The following is a 26,612-nucleotide window of genomic DNA, read 5'->3' on the forward strand; positions in this document are numbered from 1 at the left end:
TAGAAGGTGTAAGTCAACTACCCTGGCCAGCAAAATCTCCGGATCTGTCCCCCATTGAGCATGTTTGGGACTGGATGAAGCGTCGTCTCACGCGGTCTGCACGTCCAGCACGAACGCTGGTCCAACTGAGGCGCCAGGTGGAAATGGCATGGCAAGCAGTTCCACAGGACTACATCCAGCATCTCTACGATCGTCTCCATGGGAGAATAGCAGCCTGCATTGCTGCGAAAGGTGGATATACACTGTACTAGTGCCGACATTGTGCATGCTCTGTTGCCTGTGTCTATGTGCCTGTGGTCCTGTCAGTGTGATCATGTGATGTATCTGACCCCAGGAATGTGTCAATAAAGTTTCCCCTTCCTGGGACAATGAATTCATGGTGTTCTTATTTACATTTCCAGGAGTGTATAACATGAAGCGCATGACTGGCGTAAACTGTATCCAAGTAGCCGAACATAACCATTTCCAATCATTCTAGGGTTCATTTGGACCAGAGGATTCAGTCCATTCCATGCAAACACAGCCCACACCGTTATGGAACAAACGCCAGCTTCCACAGTGCCCCACACTCGAACCCTACCATCAGCTCTTACCAGCCGAAATCGGGTCTCATCTGACTAGGCCACTGTTATCCAGCTGTGTAGGGCCCAACCGATGTGGTCGCGAGCCCGTGAGTGGAGCTGCAGGCGATGTCGTACTGCTAGCAAAGGCCCTCGCGTCGGTCGTCTGCTGCCGTAGCCCATTAACGCCTGATTTCGCCATACTGTCGCAACGGATACGCTCGTCGTACACCCCACATTGATTTCTGCGGTGATTTCACGCGGTGTTGCTTCTGTTAGCACTGACAATTCTACGCAAACTCCGCTACTGTCGGACGCTAACTGAAAGCCGGCAGCTACTGCGTTGTCCATGCCTGGCAATGCCTGTGAAATTGGGTATCCTCGGCACACCTTTGACACTGTGGGTCTGGGAATATTGAATTCCCTAACGGTTTGCGAAATGGAATGTTCCATGAGTCTATTTCCAGCTACCATTTCGCGTTCAGGTCAAACCCCTCGTACGGCCAAAATCACGTCGCAAACTTTTTCATATATTTCACCTGAGTACAAATGACAGCTCCGCCAATATACGAGGGTCAGTCAAAAAGTAATGCCTCCTATTTTTTTTTCTACGTTTAATTGTCAGGAAATTTAAATGCAATTACATAGGTTGAAAACCACAACATTGAGGATCATTTTGTCATTTTTCAATGTAATCTCCGCCCATCTCTACAGTTTTGGTCCATCTTTGAACAAGGGCATGTATCCCAGCACGGTAAAAATCACAGCTCTGCTTCCTAAGCCATTGACGCACGGATGTTTTGACGGCCTCCTCATCTTCAAAATGAATCCCACGATGAGCTTCTTTTAGTGGCCCAAACAGATGGAAGTCTGATGGTGCCAGGTCAGGGCTGTATGGGGGATGAGGCAAAACTTCCCATCCAGTTTTGACAATCTCGTCAGAGGTGTGACGACTGGTGTGTGGTCTTGCATTGTCATGCAAAAGAAGAACATCTGCCATTGATTTTGTTGGGCGAACTCGCTGAAGACGTGCTTTAAGTTTTTTGAGGGTTGTGACGTATTGAACAAAATTTATTGTGCATCCCTGCTCCAAAAAATCAACCAGAATCACACCCTCTGTATCCCAGAAAACTGTTGCCATAACTTTCCCTGCCGATCGCACAGTTTTGAATTTTTTCTTCCTCGGCGAGCTTGTGTGACGCCACTCCATTGACTGCCTCTTTGATTCGAGTTCAAAAAAATGCACCCATGTTTCGTCCCCGGTCACAATTTTTTTCAGAAACTCATCTCCCTCCAAACGGAAGCGCTGCAAGTGTTGGGAGGCTATTGTTTTCCTTGCCTCTTTATTCTGATCGGTTAACATTCTTGGAACCCACCGTGCACAAACTTTTGAGTACCCCAATTGTTTAATAATCGTGATCACACTGCCTTTACTAAGAGAAATAATGTGACACACTTCATCTGCAGTCACCCGACGGTCACCACGAATGATGTCATCAACTTGCTGAATGTTGTGTGGAGTCACTGCACTCACCGGCCTGCCGCTCCGCTTTTCGTCAGTCAACGCTGTTTGCCCTTCAGCTTCCTTACAACGACGAATCCATCGTCTAACAGTGCTGACATCCACTGTCACAACACCATACACCTTCTTCAGTCTTTCATGAATGCGTATGGGCGTTTCACCTTCTGCATTCAAGAATTCAATCACACAACGCTGTCTCAAACGAACATCGATGTCGGCCATCTTACAAACTTCTGCTGTGCTGCCACCTGTTGACACAGAAAGTTACTACTGCAGTGGATTGCAGAAGAAGGTTTGAGGAATGGCGCCAAATTCAAATTTTTCACTTAACTTAATTTTTTTAAGTAGAAAAAAAATGGGAGGCATTACTTTTTGACCGACCCTCGTACTACTCGTTTATACCTTGTATACACGATACTACCGCCATCTCTATACGTGCACATCGCTATCCCACGCCTTTTGTCTCCTCAGTGTATACTGCACACAAAAATCCAGTTTTCATTACAAACAAAAATTCTTAAACAGCGATTATGCTTATAAAATTGTTGATCAAGATTATATAATTAAAAAAATTACAAATTTTGTATTTTACGCTTCATGTAAATCTGATAGAACATGTACCTTCGTTCAAAAATTTGATTCTACCAGCATTCGAATCCAGACCACCACGGCCTTTTCCCCTCCACCCTCCGCTGTAGAATTCAGCAAGTAAGCACACTACCACAGATCTATACTACTTGTTGAAAAGTTTATACCTTATTTTGCATACTAATCGAGGTTGGAAAACTTCAAAGTCGACTTCCTCGAGAATTTTTGAGAGTTTCATCGTATAGCTTTAGGAGAGGAATATTTTTAGTTTAGAGCTTCACGTACCATAAATATAAAAAATTACGAAAATCCGATTGCCGCGTGGTCCTCTTGTTAGCTGAATTTGTGACAACATCCATCTTTGCCGCAGGGACGAGCATCTCGCTGCAGTCGATCTTCAGGAAAGCCACGACCGGCGTGGCTCCTCCGGAACTGGACACTGCCGACCTCACGAGGAACTTCACGGCGGAGGCCGTGCTGGCGTACATGAAGGAGCTGCAGTCGCGCCTTGACTTCAACGAGTACAACTCCGTCAAGGCCACGTCACAGCCCACAACCAACCTTTTCAAGGGCGTCGAACACATAGCCCAGAACCTGGACGGCTCTGCGTCGGCGACGCAGTTTGACGACATACTGAAGGGCTATGCAGTTATCTACAGACGTCTTGCAGCTCTTGTTAAGGGCGGTGAGGGTTCTGGCATGGTACCCATCACACGACAGGTACTAGGCTAGTAGATTATTTACCAGAACGAGGAAACATATCTGTAACTTGCATGCTATTGTTTTACTAAATTTTGACCATGATCGTTTTACTGATGGCTTCCTTAGGCAATTTGACTCAAAATTATTTACTCGTGTCCAGAGCACACCATACCCAGTATAAAGAAAAATGCACAATTTGATATCATACAATGAAGGCTTTCACGACCGGATGTTTTAACTGCCGAGAATTCTTCCGGGTTTTATGGCCGTGGTCCATGGAACTCTTCTATCCGTGACGTTTCGTCCAAAGCTACGTTGGACATCTTCGGAGGTGCTCCTGGTTGTGCTGAGTCTTACCGGAAAAACTCAGCACCTCCAACACATACTTCAATTAATCCAGACAGCTGTAAACTTTAAACTCAAAACTTTAATAAGCAAATTAAATTTCTTCACTGACACCTTCACGAGAGAATATTTCGTGGAATGAAATCTTCTACATGTACACGGATAATCTGTAAATCACCTTTCAGTACCTTGCAGAGGGTTCTTCGAACCACCTTCACAATAATTCTCTATTATTCCACTCTCAAACAGCGCGCGACAAAAAGGAACACCTATATTTTCCATGCTGGCCCTGATTTCCCTTATTTTATTACGATGAGCGTTTCTCCCTATCTACGTAGGCGATAGCAAAATCTTGTCGCATTTGGAAGAGTAAGTTGGTGATTGACATTAAGTGAGTAGATTCTGCCGCAACGAAAAACGCCGTTGTTTTAATGTTGTCCATCCCATATTCTATATTATGTCCGTAACACTCTCTTCCCTATTGCGCTATAATACAAAACGTGCTGCTCTTCTTTGAACTTCGCTGCAGTGTTAATTTTGCTCTTTATTTTGAGATACTAATTAATAAGATAGCACTACCTCACGTTAACGATCACATTTATTGTGCGGTATCGCTCTCTGCCTGTCTAGTAAAGCCAACCAGTGCCCTTAAATAGTGCAAGAAGTCCCTCTACCAGTTTTTTGTTAGACACAATTTCTTCAGGTCTAGTTGTTCCGAAGATTCTGTATCTTTTACTTTCCAATGCCATGCATTCGAAGATAAGGTGTGACACTGTTTCTTCACCCTCATCACATATCCTACATTTAGGATCGTCTTCCGTTATACCCATTGTGTGTAGGTGTTTTTTGAAATTCCCATGGGCGGTTATCAGTCCAGTTATGAGTTTGATCTCTTTCCTGTTCGATCCCAAGATTACAGAGCTTCTTTTTAAATTTGCCTTGGGCATCATTACCTAACCGTGTTTTTGTTTATGGACCTTGTGCTGTTTCCTAAGCCAGTTCCGTAGTTCTAATTTAATCATAGTCTTGGTGATTGTCAGGACAGGTTCCGATCTAATAAATGGAGTTGTTGCCCCCATCCTAGCCAATCTGTCGGCTTGTTCATTGCCACAGATCCCTAAGTGGCCAAGGACCGACACTATGTTTACCCTATGGCTTCCTCCCAGCTCCACCAGAGCCCTATGGCATTCTGCAACAATCTTAGATCTTGTTGCAGCAGCTGCAAATGATTCAGAGCTGTCTGGCTGTCTGAATAGATGTAGATGCTACGGTCTTCGTAGCACCTACGCATATTCTCATCCACACATGCCGTGATTGCGGTAATTTCAGCTTGAAATACAGAGGCCAGTTTTCCTAAAGAGATGATGTCCTCCTTGGCTGAATCCCGTACACCCCTGCCCCAACGCCTTGGTCTATTTTCGACCCATCAGTGAACCAAACGATGTCCCCTGTATGGTGTCGAACTATTTTTTCCCACTGCTCCCTGCTTCCAATTATTAGATTGTAAGTCTTGTCGAAGCAGTTGGGAGTTATTATATAGTTGGCAAGTACTTCCCCAGCCATTCCTATATTTACCTCACTCACTATGTTGGTGTGTGATTCTGGATATTCGAATGAGACCCAGTTTTTGCCAGTTTTAAGTCTGTGTGCCCCAGCTGCTGCCTCCATCTTGAACCAAAGGTGTAGTGGAGGCATGTCCAGCATGGCTTCCATTCCAGCGGTTGGTGTGCTGCTAATTCTGCCTGTTATGGCTAATCAGGCCAATCTCTGCACCTTAGCAAGCTCCTTAGCTGCAACCCGCTGTTCTACCTTCTTCCACCACACTACGGCCCCATAGGAAATCCTAGGTCTAACCACTGTGGCGTATATACCCCTGGAGCTTAGACCCCAGTTTTTTCCACGAGCTCTTCTACTACTCACTACAGTACACTTTGCCTTGGAGCAGATACTCTGCTGTGGGGCGTACATGTTAGCTTCTCATCTAAGGTTACTGTCCACCCCCAGTAGCTGAATGGTCAGTGTGACGGACTGTCAATTCTCTGGGCCCGGATTCGATTCCCGGCTGAGTCGGGGGATTTTCTCCGCCCAGGGACTGGGTGTTGTGCTGTACTCATCATCATCCTTTCATCCTCATCGACTGCAGGTCTCCGAAGTGGCGTCACTTTTGAAGACTGGCACCCGGCAAATGGTCTGCCCGACGGGGGACCGTTGCCATACAATAAAAAAATAAAAAATCTAAGGTTACCCCTTGATATTTCACTATCCCCTTCAAAGGTAGAGTTTCATCGAGCTTTAGATTCCAACTTTAGTTTTGAATATGTCTCTTCGTAAATGGCACTACAACAGTCTTCTTAGGATTAACCCTCAGATGCTGTTTAATGCACCAATGATGCGCAATGTCCAAGCTTCTTTGTGCCACATTCGTAACTGTGTAAGTAAATTTGCCAAGTATTACTATGACAAGGTCATCTGCGTATCCTCGGCAGAAGCATTGTCTGCAATTTAATTCCATAATGAGTTCGTCCACCACTAGATTCCACAACAGAGGGGACAAAACTTCTCCTTGTGGGCAGCCTGTAGTGGTGTTAATTACCATCTTTTCATTCATCATGGTAGCCTCTTACCTTCCTTCCACTAAGCCTGGCCGTGGTCCACCTGCATATAGTGGTCCCCAGGCCATGCACCTCTGCTGCCCTTACTGTGTAATCGAAGGTCGTGTTACTGAAGGCCCCCTCGATATCCAGGAAGATGCAGAGGGCTATTTCTTGGAAGTGAAGTGCTTTCTCCAACTTCGCAACTAGTTGGTGGAGAGCTGGCTCGCATGATTTACCTGGTTGATATGTGTGAAGGTTTGAATGTAGAGGAGCCCTACTTAGCCCCCTCACCCCAACATATACATTAACCAGTTTTTCCAATGTTTTGAGAATAAGAATGATCAATTCTCCATGGCTTTGGAATGAAGACAACTTTCACTGCCCTACAAGCATTGGGAATGATTCCTACGGCTAGGCTAACCCTGAATAGTCTGCATACGACTCTTATGAGCTCCTCTTCTGCCTGTTGCAGGAGAGCTCGAAAAATTACGTCTGGGCCAGGTGACTTGAACGGTTGGAATGTTCCCACCACCCATTGGATTTGATTAAAGTTCACACACTCACTGGCCGATTCCCATTCCTCTCTTCGAGTCCCTAAACACCGTTGTCTCTTCGGGATCACATTCTGGACTTTGTTGTCCAGCAGAGCATATTGAGGAAAGTGAGTTTTGAGGAGCAGTTCCAGGGTCTCATGTGCTGTCTTTGTATATTCCCCATCCTCCTTCCTCAACGTACTTCCTGGACTGGTTGGTACTCTAGTGAGAGTCTTGTGCTGTCTGGCTTGAGCAGCTGTGCTCTCCACTTCCTCACGGAATGCCTTCCAAATGGATCAGATGGCTCTGAGCACTATGGTACTTAACATCTATGCTCATCAGTCCCCTAGAACTTAGAACTACTTAAACCTAACTAACCTAAGAACATCACACAACACCCAGTCATCATGAGGCATAGAAAATCCCTGACCCCGCTGGGAATTGAACCCGGGGACCCGGGCGTAGGGAGTGAGAACGCTACCGCACGACCACGAGCTGCGGATAATGCCTTCCAGGATGACTCCTTTGCTTGTCGGATTGCAAGATTGTAGTTGACAAGGGCCTCACGATATTTAGCCCATTGTACTTTATATCTCGCAATATTAAAGTCTCCATACCTGTTTTCTTTGCATTTCTAAGTTGTTATTCCACCGAGGCACACTCCCATTTGTGCACTTCTTGGTGATTGTGCAGTTGTCCTGATATGAGGCCACTATGACAGAGGTAACACCGTCTGCTACTTCCTCCAATTCAACTGGATTCCTTATCGAGGTTTTAATTTCCGATAAGCCTAAATCAAGGACCCAGTCTGTTTTCCTGGGATTCCTATAGGTTATGGTCTGTCTGATTCCCATTTCAACCTTGAATTTAATGTACATGTGGTCCGATGAGGATGGCTCCAGCACTGCATGCCTTTGTTTGACATAGGTGCCCATCATCATGGAACCAAAGGTTATGCCAATTACTTCTTCCCTTCTGCTATTCCTGAATGTGGGTTCATTGACCCTATTGAGGACCTGTAAGTTGTTAGCTAAAAGGAATTCAAGAAGTACTCACCTCTACTGTTGGTGTCCTTGCTGTCCCACACTAGGTTGTGGGCATTGGCGTCTCATCCACCAGCAGCTAATCACCTTGCCGATGGCAAGTCGCTACCAGTCTCCTCACCACCATGGGAGGAGGAGAGCTGTCTTTGTAAGGGAGTTATGCTGAGGCCAAAACAATTTCCCTCGTGATACCTTCCTCACATTGCTGAATTTTAATTGTCACTAAACCCTTAGAGCAGAAATCCATCATTGGCATGAAAGAAATGCCATTTCTTACATAGATGCATGTTAGAGAGTTTCTTAGTTTTCCGGCATAGATCAGCTTCCTCCCGTGCCACCGAGACCCGATACATCCCTTTTATATAAATAGGGTTCTCGTATCAGGGCCACGTCCACTTCCTGCCTCCCCAGGCAGCGACTCAGGGCAGCAGAGGCCCCTTTACTGTGCTTTACTGCTTATCCCCTTCAGCCAGAGACAGTTTCTTCCTTGAGGTCTTAGGTTCAAGTCCCTTTAATTCCCACCACTTGTCTTTAGAAAGCCATTGTTTCTCTTCCTTTTACGTCTGTTCCCTGAGTAGTTTCCCCCTCTGGGCCCCAGGCAAGCCTTTGATCTTAATCTGGTCTAGCTTCTCGGTTGCAGTTCCCACTTCTGGCCCAGGTCTAGACCCTGATTCAGTAGTGGGAATGCCTACCATCGGTACTGCCCCGATGTTTGGATATCTGAGGTCCCAGTTTGTCCCTCAGTTTTTTTCTACTTTTTCTTTAATCCTGTCAATATTGGTCACACGGGATTTAGGTAGGTCCGCACTACGAATACCCCACATGGTGTAAGGCTACTTACTCAGGGAGGTCGTCCGGTATCCCTGAGGCTCCGTTTAGGACACATCTTCCCATGCACCATGCACTCCTCGGCACGGATCGCACCACACCTTGGGTTGGGTCAGGGAGTTGGGTAGGACTAGGAGTGGATAGGGAAGATGGGACGTTGTGGGACACTCTTAGTCTGATCCATCGGCTGAGGCCTTTCCAGCAGTGGTCCTCTACCTTCGGCATAGCCCTGAGCTTCACGCGGGTACGCAAGCCTCTCCACCCGCACTGACAGTGCTTCGTCAAGATGGTGTCCCCAGAGAGGTCAGTATCGTTGAATCTTCAGAGACCTGCTCGGACGGAGTTTAGTTTATATTAAATTTATGGACAGTACTGACAGAATCAACTTATTCTTAGATTAATGCCTTTTTTATGGAGTTCAAATTTGAGTTCACTATCGCGCAATAACTCACTTGAAATCTTTTTAGCTTTACACAATCGTTAAATTATTTCTTAGCCAATTGCTAATCTCTGAAAGTCTTCGTTATGATAAATTTTACGGTTTATCATTTTGTTTATCGTGCTAAGGTATGTTTCAAGATTCAGAACAGGATCTAGTCAAAGGCAACAAGACCTGGATCAATAAAAGACTAACAATACACGTAAATCAGTTATATCAATATACTCACAAACTGACGCACAATAAATACTGGGCCATGCGTTTTTTCGATATTTACGAAAACAGTATCCCGCGTGGAGGCGATGAAGTGAATCCATGCGTCGACGTCATCAAGTTTTACGAAGAAACGGTCTCAACATTTACATGCCTTATATATGGCTCTTCTCTCAGTTATCAGTTGCGATGAAGCACAATACTAGCATTACACATGCGTAAATGCAGAACCAACATCTATCCGAGGCTCTAATTCCTTGAATTTGCTGAGACACCGGGTAATACAAACAACTGAAAATTTTAGTGGCTCATGTTTTGGTGTTATGTGTGGTGAAAAACGGCTATAAATTTTGTAAGGAATTACAGTTGACTTTTATACATCATTTGCCATGTCTGTGGCAGGGTCTCAATGGACGATCGGCCACCCACGATTTTGCTACCATTTTTATTTCAGTTCTGCGACCCGATGGCTTTCCTGTACCTTTGCACAGTGGCAGTGTCGTAACCAATGAGACTTATCCTAGGTGCTATTATTGCTAGTTGAAAAATTTTGCTTGCCACTGCAAGGCACGAAAGTCATGTATGCCATCTATGAGAGCCGTGTAAATTCTGCTCAGCGCATAGTCGTATTTTAACTGTGAGCGTATTTCTCTACTCAGGCGGAGATGTGTAACCAGAACTGTAATTAACTAAAACAGTGTGGAAATTCGCTTAACAAACACGCTCATGCCGGCGGATGTACCAGGCCAACTTATCCCTGCTTGGATCTCTCCCGTGTCTCTCAAGATAGCATTCTGCGTGTTGTGTCGTGCAGGCACATACGTCGTATATTTTCACAACGTAGGGTAGCATCCAAAATACGAGTATCTTTGAAAATCTTGGAGCAAGCAGAAACTCTTTCGTGTTTAGAAAGGTAAAATCTCACACAATTTACAGCGACTGGCGAATGAAATTCTTTCTTTCCTTACACAATAACTCTCTTTCTGTGACCTACAATCAACACAAAGATAAAATCATTGAATAGGTAATTCATTTACTTTTGCACATGCTGGAACATTATACGATTTTACTGAGTCAGTAAAAATTATTCACTCGTTGTTTGATTCCTACGTTCATTATAGGAAATAACAGGAACAAAAAACGGAAAATCGGTTATTTTGATCTGTTTTAACCATCAGGTTAAACTGGCGTGAAGAAAGTAGATATAACTGAAAATCGGTTTTTTCAGTGGTGACTGCCATCGCTATGTTGCGTCTTTGACACTACATCTCAACGGAGAAATATCGTCCACTTTGGTCACATTTGTCTCATTGGTAGGAAATAAAATTACAGGCTTACTTACACTAATTAACATGATAAATTACAAAAAAATTATTGCCAACAAACAAATTTTTTGGAGAATTTCCATCTCTTAGCTTAATATGACCTTCACAGAAGTTCGAATTTTAATCAAAGGCCTGTTCTCCGAATTGCAGTTTATTTAGACAAAGATAATGTGTTTTCTGTAGCACAGTCATCATGAGCCCACCTTTTATATTCAAGACACTGGACCCATTCCTTATTTCTTTTTTATTGTTTTTGCCGTTTTCAGCACTAAACACAAAGGCAATTTTAAAACTCTTCATCAGACTGCTGATGGTTATAAGAGAGAGGAGGAAGAACTAGTTGGGACAATCGTTGCGATGGTGAGTGCTTTCTGACAGAAGTTTAAAAAGGAATCATTTGTAAGAGAAGATTGGGAGGAAGGAACGGACGCAAGATGATAGACGACGCAAAGGGAAGCGGAAATTACGTGGGCCTGAAGAGGACGGAAGAAGACAGGAGAGGATAGAGAATTACCTTTGGGCAGAACAGCAGTGATAATGTCAAAAAGTATGTTTATCCACATTTTGCCATGTTCTTGCTTGTGGCAGCTTCTTGCTGTCAATTCTTGCTCTCACAGAACTGATTTTTTATGCATGAGATTCAAAGGGTTCAAATAACTTTTTTTTTTTAGCACTTTCGACCCTTTAACCTCCTGCACCTTCATTTTCTGGGTTCCGTGCCTCAGTCTGTAAAAACGGAACCCCTATAGAATCGCTTTGTTGTTCGTCTGTCTGTCTGCCCGACTGTTAATAAACCTTTTTCTCCAGAACGGGCAGACGTATCCAGATTTATGTTACATATTAAGGTTCATGGTCCCTTGGCGGTGTCAGTCTTTTAAGCTTCTCAGTCACTTAAGTCAGATGATACGGCCATTTATGTCAGGTGATCTGATACTCGAGAACTCACTCATCAAAACCTATAGTGTACCTTCCGTTGATTTAGAATCATGAAATTTGACTAGAAGCAATGTTTTAAAGTACAAATGAAGGGAAAAATCCGAAATTGCTAATTTATTACAACATCACACGAAAAAATATTTCTTTTGTCATTTGTTATCAGACTTCGAACTTGAAATTAAAACATTCTCGAAAGTCTTGGTATCCCTGGGACTGATATCTTGCTAGTATCAATGTTGACAACTGGGGTATCTGCTTTGGCAGTGCAAAAAGTGCATAAACGTGCCACAACAGAACTGCACAAATGTGCTCTGTCGTCATGTTTGAATTAGTTTCGAAACTACAGTAATAACTTTCTGGCTTTCAAATTATACATTTGTTCCTTGTAAAATAGAATAATCTGTTGTTAATGAACATACATATATCTGTTCTCAATTATAAAATATATGCTCTCTAGGAGCTCGGATATTTGAGTAACACAATGGCAGTGCTCAAAAGCACAAATATGTTCTTGACGCTAAGACGTTGACTCATCTGGTGCCGTGATGTTTTCAGAGCCCTGTGTAGGTGGCTACATTAGATTATATTAGATTAGATTTACTTTCATTCCAATTGATCCGTAGTGAGGAGGTCCTCCAGGACGCAGAACATGTCAGAAAAACAATAATACCTGACAAATATTTACAACTGAAACAAACAAACTGATGTACTTTCCACAGGTCCCCAGTGGAAAGATTGATCGTCTATTTTTTAATGAACACTGTATGAAAGAATCATTTTACAAACACTCATTTACTAAGACAGCATTAATGCTCTAAATTTAAAATTTAAAAAAGTGTTTATTTATTTATAAGGTAATAAACATATAATAGAACTACTACAATATTTATTTACAATGAACACATTACTGCACTGCAATGGTGCAGAAGTTAGATTGTAGTTACACAGACACACATACACACACAGACACACACACACACACACACATACAAATCAGCTGATTCTATTGAGAAATTCATCAATGGAGTAAGAGGAGTTGGCCACCAATAAATCGTTTAGGCTTCTCTTAAACTGAATTTCATTGGCTGTTAAGATTTTTATGGCTGCTGGCAAGTTATTGAAAATGTGTGATCCTGAATAATGCACACCTTTTTGTACAAGACTAAGTGACTTTAAATCCTAGTGAAGATTATTCTTATTCCAAGTACTGATTCCATGAATTGAGCTGCTGGTTTGAAAAAGTCATATATTTTTAATGACTAATTTCATTAAGGAATAAATACACTCCTGGAAATGGAAAAAAGAACACATTGACACCTGTGGGTCAGACCCACCATACTTGCTCCGGACACTGCGAGAGGGCTGTACAAGCAATGATCACACGCACGGCACAGCGGACACACCAGGAACCGCGGTGTTGGCCGTCGAATGGCGCTAGCTGCGCAGCATTTGTGCACCGCCGCCGTCAGTGTCAGCCAGTTTGCCGTGGCATACGGAGCTCCATCGCAGTCTTTAACACTGGTAGCATGCCGCGACAGCGTGGACGTGAACCGTATGTGCAGTTGACGGACTTTGAGCGAGGGCGTATAGTGGGCATGCGGGAGGCCGGGTGGACATACCGCCGAATTGCTCAACACGTGGGGCGTGAGGTCTCCACAGTACATCGAAGTTGTCGCCAGTGGTCGGCGGAAGGTGCACGTGCCCGTCGACCTGGGACCGGACCGCAGCGACGCACGGATGCACGCCAAGACCGTAGGATCCTACGCAGTGCCGTAGGGGACCGCACCGCCACTTCCCAGCAAATTAGGGACACTGTTGCTCCTGAGGTATCGGCGAGGACCATTCGCAACCGTCTCCATGAAGCTGGGCTACGGTCCCGCACACCGTTAGGCTGTCTTCCGCTCACGCTCCAACATCGTGCAGCCCGCCTCCAGTGGTGTCGCGACAGGCGTGAATGGAGGGACGAATGGAGACGTGTCGTCTTCAGCGATGAGAGTCGCTTCTGCCTTGGTGCCAATGATGGTCGTATGCGTGTTTGGCGCCGTGCAGGTGAGCGCCACAATCAGGACTGCATACGACCGAGGCACAAAGAGCCAACACCCGGCATCATGGTGTGGGGAGCGATCTCCTACACTGGCCGTACACCTCTGGTGATGGTTGAGGGGACACTGAATGGTGCACGGTACATCCAAACCGTCATCGAACCCATCGTTCTACCATTCCTAGACCGGCAAGGGAACTTGCTGTTCCAACAGGACAATGCACGTCCGCATGTATCCCGTGCCACCCAACGTGCTCTAGAAGGTGTAAGTCAACTACCCTGGCCAGCAAGATCTCCGGATCTGTCCCCCATTGAGCATGTTTGGGACTGGATGAAGTGTCGTCTCACGCGGTCTGCACGTCCAGCACGAACGCTGGTCCAACTGAGGCGCCAGGTGGAAATAGCATGGCATGGCAAGCCGTTCCACAGGACTACATCCAGCATCTCTAGGATCGTCTCCTTGGGAGAATAGCAGCCTGCATTGCTGCAAAAGGTGGATATACACTGTACTAGTGCCGACATTGTGCATGCTCTGTTGCGTGTGTCTATGTGCCTGTGGTTCTGTCAGTGTGATCATGTGATGTATCTGACCCCAGGAATGTGTCAATAAAGTTTCCCCTTCCTGGGACAATGAATTCACGGTGTTCTTATTTCAATTTCCAGGAGTGTATATTGGGAAGCTGTAGTTAGTATTCCTTGTTCCATAAACAGGCTTCTGCAGGATGTTCTTGAGTTGGCACCACATATCACTCTTATTGCACGTTTTTGTGCCTAGACAACGTAGCTTGGCTTGATGAATTACCCCAAAAAATAATCCAATATCATATTATGGAATGAAAGTAAGCATAGTATTCCAGCTTTTTACATTTTTATGTCCCCTATTTCTGACATAATTCGTATTGCAAATAGAGATTTGTTAAGAGACTTCAGCATTTCTGTGGTGTGTTCCTCCCAGTTGAATTTATTGTCAAGCTGTAACACCAAGAATTTAACACTGTCAACTTCTTCTATCTGCTTGTCATCGTATGTTAGGTATGTACTCGTGGGCACTCCTTACAAGTTCTGAACTGCATGTAGTGTGTTTTTCAAAGTTTAGCGACTAAGAATTGTCTAGGAACCAGTGATTAATGTCCACAAATATTTTATTAGCCAATCTTTCTAAGACTACACTTTATTTGCTATTTATTGCAATATTTGTGTCATTGGCAAACAAAACAAACTTGGCATCTGGTAATGTTACTGATGAAAAGTCATTGATATACACAAGAAAAAGTAAGGGCCCTAAGATGGGACCTTGTGAGACCCCATATGTAATTAGTTCCGAGTTGGATGATGCCTCATAGCTTAATACATGTCTCTTTCTTAATAACACCCTTTGTTTCCTGCCAGAGATATAAGATTTGAACCATTTTGCAGCATTTCCTGTTACACCATTATACTCTAATTTACTTAAAAGGATATTGTGATTTACACAGTGAATGCCTTTGACAGATCACAAAATATACCAGTTTCCTGCAATTTTTTATCTAATGGATTAAGTACATTTTCACTGTAAGTGTAGATAGCCTTCTCAATATCAGAACTCTTTAGCAATCCGAACTGCGACTTTGACAGTATGTTATTTGTCATAAGGTGGCTATAAAGTCGATTGTACATTACCTTTTCTAAAAATTTTGAGAATACTGGCAAAAGTGAAATTGGACGGAAATTTGATGCTATTTCTTTATCTCCCTTCTTAAACAGTAGCTTAACTTCAGCATATTTCAACCATTCAGGAAATGTTCCACTGGTAAACGACTGGTTACAGAGATAGCTTTATATGTTACTTAACTCAGTATCACATTCCTTAATAAAGTTTGTAGATATTTCATCGTACCCACTAAATGTTTTTGATTTTAAAGATTTTATGATGGACATTACTTCTGCTGTGGTAGTGAGGATCAAATTCATATTATGGAAGTTACTTGAAACGTCTGGTCTGAGGTATTCCATAGCAGCATCTACAGAACCTGACAACCCCATCTTTTCCGTAACAGTTATAAAATGTTCGTTAAAAAGTTCTGCAACACTATACACATCTGTCACCAATGTATCATTTACTCTTAATGCTATTTGTCCCTCTTCATGTCTGGTTCTATCGATCTCCTCCTTCACTATACCCATTGTCTTTATTTTGTTATCTGATATGACTATCTTTTCCTTGTAATATACACTCCTGGAAATTGAAATAAGAACACCGTGAATTCATTGTCCCAGGAAGGGACACAAGTACAGTGTATATCTACCTTTCGCAGCAATGCAGGCTGTTATTCTCCCAGGGAGACGATCCTAGAGATGCTGGATGTAGTCCTGTGGAACGGCTTGCCATGCCATTTCCACCTGGCGCCTCAGTTGGACCAGCGTTCGTGCTGGACGTGCAGACCGCGTGAGACGACACTTCATCCAGTCCCAAACATGCTCAATGGGGGACAGATCCGGAGATCTTGCTGACCAGGGTAGTTGACTTGCACCTTCTAGAGCACGTTGGGTGGCACGGGATACATGCGGACGTGCATTGTCCTGTTGGAACAGCAAGTTCCCTTGCCGGTCTAGGAATGGTAGAACGATGGGTTCGATGACGGTTTGGATGTACCGTGCACTATTCAGTGTCCCCTCGACGATCACCAGAGGTGTACGGCCAGTGTAGGAGATCGCTCCCCACACCATGATGCCGGGTGTTGGCCCTGTGTGCCTCGGTCGTATGCAGTCCTGATTGTGGCGCTCACCTGCACGGCGCCAAACACGCATACGACCATCATTGGCACCAAGGCAGAAGCGACTCTCATCGCTGAAGACGACACGTCTCCATTCGCCCCTCCATTCACGCCTGTCGCGACACCACTGGAGGCGGGCTGCACGATGTTGGGGCGTGAGCGGAAGACAGCCTAACGGTGTGCGGGACCGTAGCCCAGCTTCATGGAGACGGTTGCGAATGGTCCTCGCCGATACCCCAGGAGCAACAGTGTCCCTAATTTGCTGGGAAGTGGCGGTGCGGTCCCCTACGGCACTGCGTAGGATCCTACGGTCTTGGCGTGCATCCGTGCTTCGCTGCGGTCCGGTCCCAGGTCGACGGACACGTGCACCTTCCGCCGACCACTGGCGACAACTTCGATGTACTGTGGAGACCTCACGCCCCACATGTTGAGCAATTCGGCGGTATGTCCACCCGGCCTCCCGCATGCCCACTATACGCCCTCGCTCAAAGTCCGTCAACTGCACATACGGTTCACGTCCACGCTGTCGCGGCATGCTACCAGTGTTAAAGACTGCGATGGAGCTCCGTATGCCACGGCAAATTGGCTGACACTGACGGCGGCGGTGCACAAATGCTGCGCAGCTAGCGCCATTCGACGGCCAACACCGCGGTTCCTGGTGTGTCCGCTGTGCCGTGCGTGTGATCATTGCTTGTACAGCCCTCTCGCAGTGTCCGGAGCAAGTATGGTGGGTCTGACACACCGGTGTCAATGTGTTCTTTTTTCCATTTCCAGGAGTGTATTTGTTTTGATGTCCGTATTACATTCTTTGATATTATGCAGTGTTTATTGTAATGTGCTATAGCATCAACATCAGAACTGTTTCGGACTGACAGATACAGTTTTGTTTTTGTTTTACAAGATACCTCTATTCCTTGAGTAATCACTATCAGTAGCTCTCTAGCAAGAGAAAAGACTCAGTTTAAACGTCCCCTATGGCTTTCCTAAGCATCGCCAGACGCCATTTTTCTGACGTTGCTAATGATATTTTCAGTTCGACTGCTGTGCTATGTACTTGGAGTCAGTCGAAACAAATAATGGTCATCCGATGTTACTAACGATTAATTTTCTGTACAGATCGTGCAAAATTTGGTAGCGCTAGCGCAGAAACGCGATGTATAGTCCGATTAAAATTGCTTGATAGTTGAAATCTGTAACTTGCTACTACAGTGTCGTCACATCGGCTGCCGGCTACCACTCGGTCTTTGGTGACACAAAAAACGGCGGGTCATTTCGCAAATGCTGTTAATGTGTAACGCGAAGTAATATTGGAAATGCCGCCACGGGGTATGACGGAAATGCGAGATGCTCTGTCGATAGCTGATTTTAAGTTACCAATGACTGAGCTGTGGCAGACTGCAACCTCGTGATGTGCAATGTATCCGAGAAAACGGTGATCGACAGTCCACGGCAGAATTAAAATCACGATTGCTTTGATCATGCCGTTTAAGGCTAAACTCTACGAGCAAACTCAAGACGAAAAAATTTCATAATGTTTGTTTGCATAGCCATCTTCCTCAGCAGTTGTAGCGGTAAAACCAAACTCTGTAATTTCTCGCTGTCATCGGCTACCTGAAACTATCCTAACACTGGCAACTCGGCATATCGTGTTACCAACAGATGAGCAATCCTAGTTGGCATTTTGTTGCAGATATAGGCGACGCTAACGAATTCCAAACAAACAAAAAAATAATAATAAGAAAAATAAGAGCAAATAGAAAAGTCAATACGATGATGAAACTGGTGGCACAAAGTATTGGAAACAAAGAAAATACATTCAAACCAATTAATTGAATAAAAATAGTAAGCAAAGTCTTAGAGTTAGAAAAACAAAACAAAAATAAGTTGCATTTAATGAGAACTGAATCCTCGAACTCCTGCAGGTCAGGTTTATATTCTAACTTTACGCCGTGCCCTAACACTGCAACAGGCTGTAGTATTTATGATTCGTGTGCCCCACTCGCAGCCATTAACTGACCGTCTTCAAACATTCAACTTGCAGAATCGCGTCTTATACAGAAGAAGCCAGTGTGTTTCTTTAGTGCCGTGTATGAAACGTTTATATTTAGTTAGCAACGTTGTGTGTGTGTGTGACGGCAAGAAAAAGGAATAAAAGTGAGATAGTGTTAATACTTTCATCCTTCTTTACCTCCTCTGCATTACTGCAGATGACGTGTCACTGAGCACATTTGTACTGTGCATGCAGTACACGTAAGGTGCATAGTTGTTTCCACTGCACTTTGTGGAATACATAAATTCTTGTACACTTCACTAACCTGCTGTAGCCAGGATGATGATGATGCCCCCAGCGCAGAAAACAGCACGCACGTCGTGGATTCTTTTTCTTGAGGCTGAAATTAACTTCGCAAAGCAGTCCGGAACCGTGCGGCTGCTACGGTCGCAGGTTCGAATCCTGCCTCGGGCATGGATGTGTGTGATGTCCTTAGGTTAGTTAGGTTTAAGTAGTTCTAAGTTCTAGGGGACTAATGACCACAGCAGTTGAGTCCCATAGTGCTCAGAGCCATTTGAACCATTTTTTTAACTTCGCAAAGAACTGCTGTTACGAATAAACTATAACTCATTTGGGATGCCACTCGATTTTTTATTGATGTAGACACGAGAAACTATTCTTGATCACAACGTATTGAACATATGTTTCCACAGTCATTATATCTGGCTAAAATAACATGAGATACATCCTGCCACAGACAACATATAAGTCTACTGGAACCGTCAGAACTGGAGAATAAAATTACATGAATCAAATACTGCTATTGTACCTAGCGCCCCGGGTTCGATTCCCGGCGGGGTCAGGGATTTTCTCTGCCTCGTGATGGCTGTGTGTTGTGTGATGTCCTTAGGTTAGTTAGGTTTAAGTAGTTCTAAGTTCTAGGGGACTGATGACCATAAGATGTTAAGTCCCATAGTGCTCAGAGCCATTTTGTACCTAGCGACGATCGGAACTGTACTGAATAAAACTGCATGAAACAAATACTGCTATAACAGACGACATGTCTGTCTACTGGAACGGTCAGAACTGGAGAGCCGGACTGCCCGAGACACTTCGCACGCCAAGCCAGCAAGGCGTGACTCGAACGCCACCGAAGTGCATCGGCAGTATAATATCGTCAGTCTTTTGTTTTAGTAATACTTTGATTTTAATAATTTTGAAATGACTGATGCTGGCTGCTGAGAGATGTTTATTTAAAAAAATGAAGTAATTTAGATGGCAGTTTTAATTAATAATAGAAACTAGAGTTTAACGTTTTGGCGCCCTACCGCCGAACACAGCAGCCAATCACAGAGCAGCAGCATCATGCAGGCGGTCTTTCTCACGGAAATGGTACCGAATCTAACATCTGCCACCGGTACCTCATCTCACATTGCGTCATCTCTCTTCTTCTTGCATCTCCACTGCCCTGGGAATACCTTCTGGAGCCTAATATGATGGCTGAATAAGCCACGAATATTACAGTGTGTGTGTGTGTGTGTGTGTGTGTGTGTGTGTGTGTGCGTGTGAGTGTTTTGATGCGTTTGTCACATGTGGTGAAATACGAAATATATGGGCCGGATCAGAAAGCTGGACAAGGGATGGGAATTAAACTTATTGTTGTGGCAGTTATGCAATGACGCACAGTTAGACGTGGCATTGAGCGCCGTGATTGGAGGGAACCGGCCACAACACGTGAAGTATCAACTGTCAAGTAGTTTTAACCGGACTATAGTCTTGAACATTGGGCGAGTCCATCCCACTATTCTTAAGGGGCGGCCACCCCAGTTTTCTATCGCCTGCCAACCTGCACACTTCCAACATTCTCACTTCTGTCTCTTTACTACACTGCATAGCACCGTAGTCTTCACGTCCCACAGGTGCAGGGAAAGTTCTTCATAATCAGCATGTGTGGTTACAAATCTGATTAAAACCGCAGGCTACTACCGTCTCCGGAAAACTGCCCTCAGTGCCTAGATAAACCAGAGCCCCGCGCAGGCATGCGGAAGCACATGCGCGAATTACAGTACTACGGCGCGGAAGACCACGTAATTCAGCTGGCGACTCGCAGAGAGCGTGGGGCTGCCACACACAGTGCCGTGAGAACTACAACACTAAGAAGAACCGCTTCTCAGATTTTGACAAGATGAACGTGTTCTTTTTAGAGGGAAAGGCGTGTTTTTTTTTGAAAATGCAAAGTCAAATTACCAACAAAATTTACATTTTCACACACACACCATGACCCTTACCCGCAGAGGGTGCAGGAACTGCTAGCTGTTCCATTCACTCAATAAAAATAATAGATAAGGAAGGAGAATTGCAACTGTCCTATCCAGTTAACTAACACACTAGAATATCTTGGACTACGCCTAGACTGGCAACTAGCTTGGAAACTTCACCTACTAACCCCAGCAGAAAGATCATAATAGATTGAAACTACTAACTGGCCATACTTAGGGATTACATCCCTCCACTGTTCTCGGCACTTACAAAAGGCTGATCCAACCCTCCCCTGCTATGCAAATGTTGCATGAATCACAGCCCCACAAAATTTCTGTAAACCCAGACATATCCTCGAACGCCATGTACACCGTCTTGCTTTCTGCATCCGTTTTACCTTGCGTCACATGGATACTCTACCATCTCATCAAATACCACCTCTCCTCACTCAAATCTAACTCCTCCACATCTCCTATACCATCCGCAAATTAGATTCCAATCACCTCGCTGTTTCCCCTCTGATTACCAACCGTGGTATACTGACACTCCTTCCCAAACACATCCCTCCGTTGCTACATTTACACACATTCCATCTTCTATCCCAAGGCAACTTCAAACAACGCCCTTTCCCAGACAATGAGATCCTCCCCGACATACATCCTTTCTATCAACTATAACGCTTCCCAACCTATCCCATTCCGCATCAGAGCTCCTCTCTCCCTTTCCCTCTGCATACATCCCTATCCTTTTCATATTCTAACCACTGCCCTACCCACACAACATAGTACTCCTCACCTTCTGTGTTTCCCACTATCCATCTCAGCTCTTACCTATCACCTCCACAGTTTTTCCACTTGACAGCCCTATCTACCTTCATCTCTTAACCCTATGGAATATACTCTCGCCTCCGACTATAATTCTCACTCTGTGTAAGTCCGGTTTTTGAAAGTACAGTGCTTCAGTATTTCTACCTGAAGACTTTCACTTTCCTGTGAGGTGTTTTTAAAATCTATAAATTTTCGTTTTTTTAAACTGTCCGTCTTTGATTTATAATTTAAAAGAGGAAAACAGCCCCCAAATTTTATTTTCTATTTCTCATTATATATTTTTTAAGTTTCTTAGCTGAAGAGCAGAGAATTTTACCTCTAACAGCCCATTCGCGCCCATATGGGATGAGGGGTATGAAATGACAATAAAGGAAAAAATATGAATGGGAAAATATAGTGTAAGTACTTCCTAACGCAACGGCAACCAATGCCCTTTATTTTGCATTCTCAGCATCGTATTAACTGCCTTCTGCTTTGCTACACCTTTTTACCCCCCCCCCCTTTTTTAATAATATTTCCTCCTGGCAGCAGATGATCGATCTTCTTTTGTTATGTTTGATATTTTGTTTACGCGGCTAGTTATCTTTCACTATTTGAGTGAGAAATTATTGACTTCGGATGTCTATGTTTGTGGAGATGTGGAATCATAGAATGACATAACCTTTTTGCACACTAGCTAACTGTAGCTTACAAGTTATGTGAGATATACAGGGTGGTTGTAATTTAACTTTCACTATTTCAGAGGGCCCCCATTGAAAACAAATGATAGTAGGACAACGACAATTTGTGGAAAAATTGGTGAGGACATACGGAAGAGAAATAACGAGTAAGCCACAGAAAGAAACACATTTAAATTTTCACGTTCATGTTCCAGGTTACGAACGTGGCTCAACATGACCACCATCTGCACCAACGACACCCTGGAAATTTGTACGGATACAGCGGTCCAATTGTTCGCAGCATTTTCCGAACGGTGAACCGTGCAGTATTCAGATGTCGTGACACAGGCCGTACGCTGTATAAAAATCGCACATGGCCTCTGGCATTCTCAGCCATGGCAACAGTAACTGCTCCAATAATTTGTAGCGCAATTTGACGTCGGCCTCTCCCAGGAGCAATTCTCAAATCGCCAGTTAATTCTTACTTGGGGAATCATGTTGTTCAACTCCAGTGTAGAAAGAGGACCTCTCCGTTTTCCTTTAATGCATCGATATTCCCGGAGAGCAGCAATACTGTTTATGTAGTTTTGATAAAATAGATTTACGAGTAAAGCCTTGCTCACCTTGTCCAGGCCAATGTTGACTGTCTGCTGTAATGCACACTGATGCTTGTGTTTCAACACTACGTCTCCGTAACGGTACCGCCGCCTAACGGCAAGTCATGACACTAACACTTCTGACAAACACTAACATTTCTAACAACGCAGATCATGCAATTCAGAGTCTGAACGTCATTCCTATAAACTTAGGAACTCATACGGTAAATAGTTTTCCGTCTAAACAGGCTCAAGTTGCGAAAGTTTCATTAGAACCATCCTGCACCTCTGTTCAGAGGCATCAGCTGTCAAGAGCACCTCCCCTACAACGTGGTGGTCGTTTACAATGTAGCACCCACCATTACTATTGTTCCTTCCCTCATCACAGCATCTGCGGTTGTATGGGACAAGATATTTTGTGCGCACCATGTGCAAATTACAGAGCAGCACAAAATACCGTACGTCGTTTCTGTTATACAAACAGAGACGAACATTCTTCTGCTTCTTCCAGCCATTGTGCAGATATGAGATGATTTCATAATTATATATTTCTTTAAATTTGTGACCGTATGCTCTTCTTGTCATCATAGTCGTCTTTTAACCTACTGGAGGATATTTGTTTGATTGTGCATTATGTAAACTTTATACTGTGTGTTACCGTACTTCAAACTGGTTATTTTCTGTAACTTCTTGGAACAAGTCTAACATTTGCCAAAACGACCGTGGTATACTGTCTAAAAGCCATATTAGGAGTGGTTATTGTGCCAGAGGCCCTATCATTAAACTATCTCGTGTGTTCTATACAGGTTTCGCTTACCTCCCTGTCTTGCAAGCCAGCGAGCAACGCATTAAGTTATACGGCCCCACCTGCATAAAATTACTATATGATGTTGCATTTTTGCTTGTGTTACCTTGGTCTCACAAAAATCTTCTCGAGTCTTCAAGTGGTATCAAAATACTTACATTTTTAAACTGATGTTTTGAATGAAATACATCTCAAAAAAATTTAAAACTGTTGTTGTTGTTGTGGTCTTCAGTCCTGAGACTGGTTTGATGCAGCTCTCCATGCTACTCTATCCTGTGCAAGCTTCTTCATCTCCCTACTGCAACCTACATCCTTCTGAATCTGCTTGGTGTATTCATCTCTTGGTCTCCCTCTACGATTTTTATCCTCTACGCTGCCCTCCAATACTAGATTGGTGATCCATTGATGCCTCAGAACATGTCCTACCAACCGATCCCTTCTTCTAGTCAAGTTGTGCAATACAGTAAACCCGCATGCCCTTGGGAAAAATAACGGCTGTAGTTTCCCCTTGTTTTCAACCGTTCGCAGTACCAGCACACCGAGGCTGTTTTGGTTAGTGTTACAAGGCCAGATCAGTCAATCATCCAGACTGTTGCCCCTGCAACTACTGAAAAGGAACCACGCGTTTGTCTGGCCTCTCAACAGATACCCCTCCGTTGTGGTTGCACCTACGGTACGGCTATCTGTATCGCTGAGGCACGCAAGCCTTCTTACCAACGGCAAAGTCCATGGTTCATGGGGGGAATTTAAAACTATCTCCTGTTAAATATCCCCTACCCTATCTGATAGAAGAGAAGAAGGAAAAAGACGAGAAAAACCAGCTCTGGATGGTTGGATCGAGAGGGTCAGCTGATCCTGCCGATATTTTACGTCGGTTTCTCCCGTGATGCAATCATAACGTGAAGTGTGGCATCATACACGTGCAAACAGGAAGAGATCACCAAAATGACCATCTTTTGTTGCGGCTATAATTTCCTGGAACGTAGGCTGTGGTGGCAGACCTTTCTGTAGCGTAGTCCGAGGTTTAAGTTACGTTGAAACGTGACAGTTAGGTTATGAATAAACGGAACGGGATCAGACGTTTCCTTTAATCGGCTCGTAAGATCCTCTTGAACCATGATGCAGGAGAAGACTCATCTGATTTGTTTTTATTTCCAGACGGCGCCTACAAACGAGTCGGCTTGGAAAACACTGTGGACGCCAGAAGACGCCTACATCAGGATGCCAGAAATCGTCACAGCTGAGTTGCACAAACTGCGAGACTGGATCGTCGCCTTCGTCGATGTCGGCATCGAGGCGGCCATTAGAGAGCTGCCCGCCCTGCTCAGCGAGTACCGGAAGGAGGTGAGTCGACAGCCGGCTGTTATCTCTGTTTTTCAAATCAAATGGCTCTAAGCACTATGGGACTTAACATTGGAGGTCATCAATCCCCTAGAATTAGAACTACTTAAACCTAACTAACCTAAGGACATCACACATATCCATGTTAGAGGCAGGATTCGAACCTGCGACCGTAGCAGCAGCAGCGAGGTTCCGGACTGAAGCGCCTAGGACTGCTCGGCCACAACAGCCGGCATCTCTGTTTTTATTGTACAAAAAAACCAACAAATTACTGAACGAAAGATGTTTATTCAGTACGTTAGGTATTCCTTCAGAATTAAATAACGTTACGGGTTCGTTTTTTGAAGGTGTTAAGTCCGTGATAGGGCATTCTGTACGATGCACTGCTACTTGTTCGTCGCCACTTTCGTACCATATTCTGTGCTTGTATTGTTTCTTCGAGAAGGACGACGGCAGATTCATAACTTTAAAACAGTATGGGTTTCTGATGTGGCATGCAATCGTTTCAAACTCTGCAGGATGCATATCAAGAATGACTTCACCTTAAGAAAACACTATAGTATTGATTTCGTGACTAGCAATTCCGGCGAGCAATCTGGAAATGCAATTATTTTTGCCTGAATTTTGGGTGGAAAGAAACTTTGCAGGGTGCCCGAATCATTAGCGTCCAAGCTGCAGGGTTCCCAAAAAATGTATACATTGTTTTTATGACTCAATGTTAATATTTGCTAGTAAGAATTTATTTAAAAAAATGTTCAAATGTGTGTGAAATCTTATGGAACTTAACTGCTAAGGTCATCAGTCCCTAAGCCTACACACTACTTAACCTAAATTATCCTAAGGACAAACACACACACCCATGCCAGAGGGAGGACTTGAACCTCCGCCGGGATCAACCGCACAGTCCATGACTGCAGCGCCCTAGACCGCTCGCCTAATCCCGCGCGGCACCTAAGAATTTCAACATTCATAGACTAATAATGTGAACAAATGTAGAAAACGAACCATTTATCACAAGTGTTTAATTGTTGGCCATTGTGGTCCAGAAACAGAAGATAATGCTGATCGATGGAATCCATTATGTTCCTAATCCCTGCAATTGGTATTTCGGCACATTCATTTACAATGGCTGCTTTCAACTCATTAATTGTAGCTGGTCTTATACTATAAACATTGTGCGTCACATTCCCTCATAGAAAAAATCCATAGGTGTCCAGTCTTGTGAGTCTCGAGCGTACTCAGTATTTTACAAAATGCATTACACTGTGTTGTCTGTTACAACGATATGTATTCTGCTACCTGTTTCGGTCTTAAACCATCTTCAGCGGCAGAAAACTTATCAAAAATTTAAAGCATGTCATTCATGCTTTAAATCTGCGATAAGTTTTCTGCCGTTGAAGATGGTCTGCGCCACACTCAGATCTTACCAACTGAAATCGGGACGAGGCTATGGTTTTCCAGTAGTCTAGGTTCCAATCGATATGGTCACGAGCTCAAGAGATTCGCTGCATTCGACGTCGTTAGTAAAGGCACTCGCGTCGGCCGTCTGCTGTCATAGTCCATTAAAGCCAAATTTCAACGCGTTGTCCTAACGGATACGTTCGTCGTACGCTGCTTATTGATTTCTGCGGTTATTTCTCGCAGTGTTGCTAATCTGTTGTCATTGACAAGCCTATGCAAACGCCACTACTGTTTAGTGAATGCCGTCGGCCA

The 26,612-nt window shown here is 44.2% G+C and overlaps 1 protein-coding gene and 1 pseudogene across 1 annotated transcript in view; both read left to right on the plus strand.

The window, feature by feature from the left end:
• Nucleotides 1-26,612, plus strand: part of LOC126281454 (uncharacterized) — a 62,292-nt gene that overhangs the window by 8,123 nt on the left and 27,557 nt on the right. Inside the window, exons 2-3 of the mRNA XM_049980438.1 lie at nucleotides 3,041-3,390; nucleotides 24,717-24,902. Coding sequence (XP_049836395.1) covers nucleotides 3,041-3,390; nucleotides 24,717-24,902 — 536 coding nt within the window. The remainder of the gene's footprint in view (nucleotides 1-3,040; nucleotides 3,391-24,716; nucleotides 24,903-26,612) is intronic.
• LOC126282673 (U4 spliceosomal RNA) lies at nucleotides 9,847-9,995 on the plus strand (annotated as a pseudogene).

Source organism: Schistocerca gregaria, chromosome 7, assembly GCF_023897955.1.
Source record: "Schistocerca gregaria isolate iqSchGreg1 chromosome 7, iqSchGreg1.2, whole genome shotgun sequence".
Lineage (NCBI taxonomy): Eukaryota > Metazoa > Arthropoda > Insecta > Orthoptera > Acrididae > Schistocerca > Schistocerca gregaria.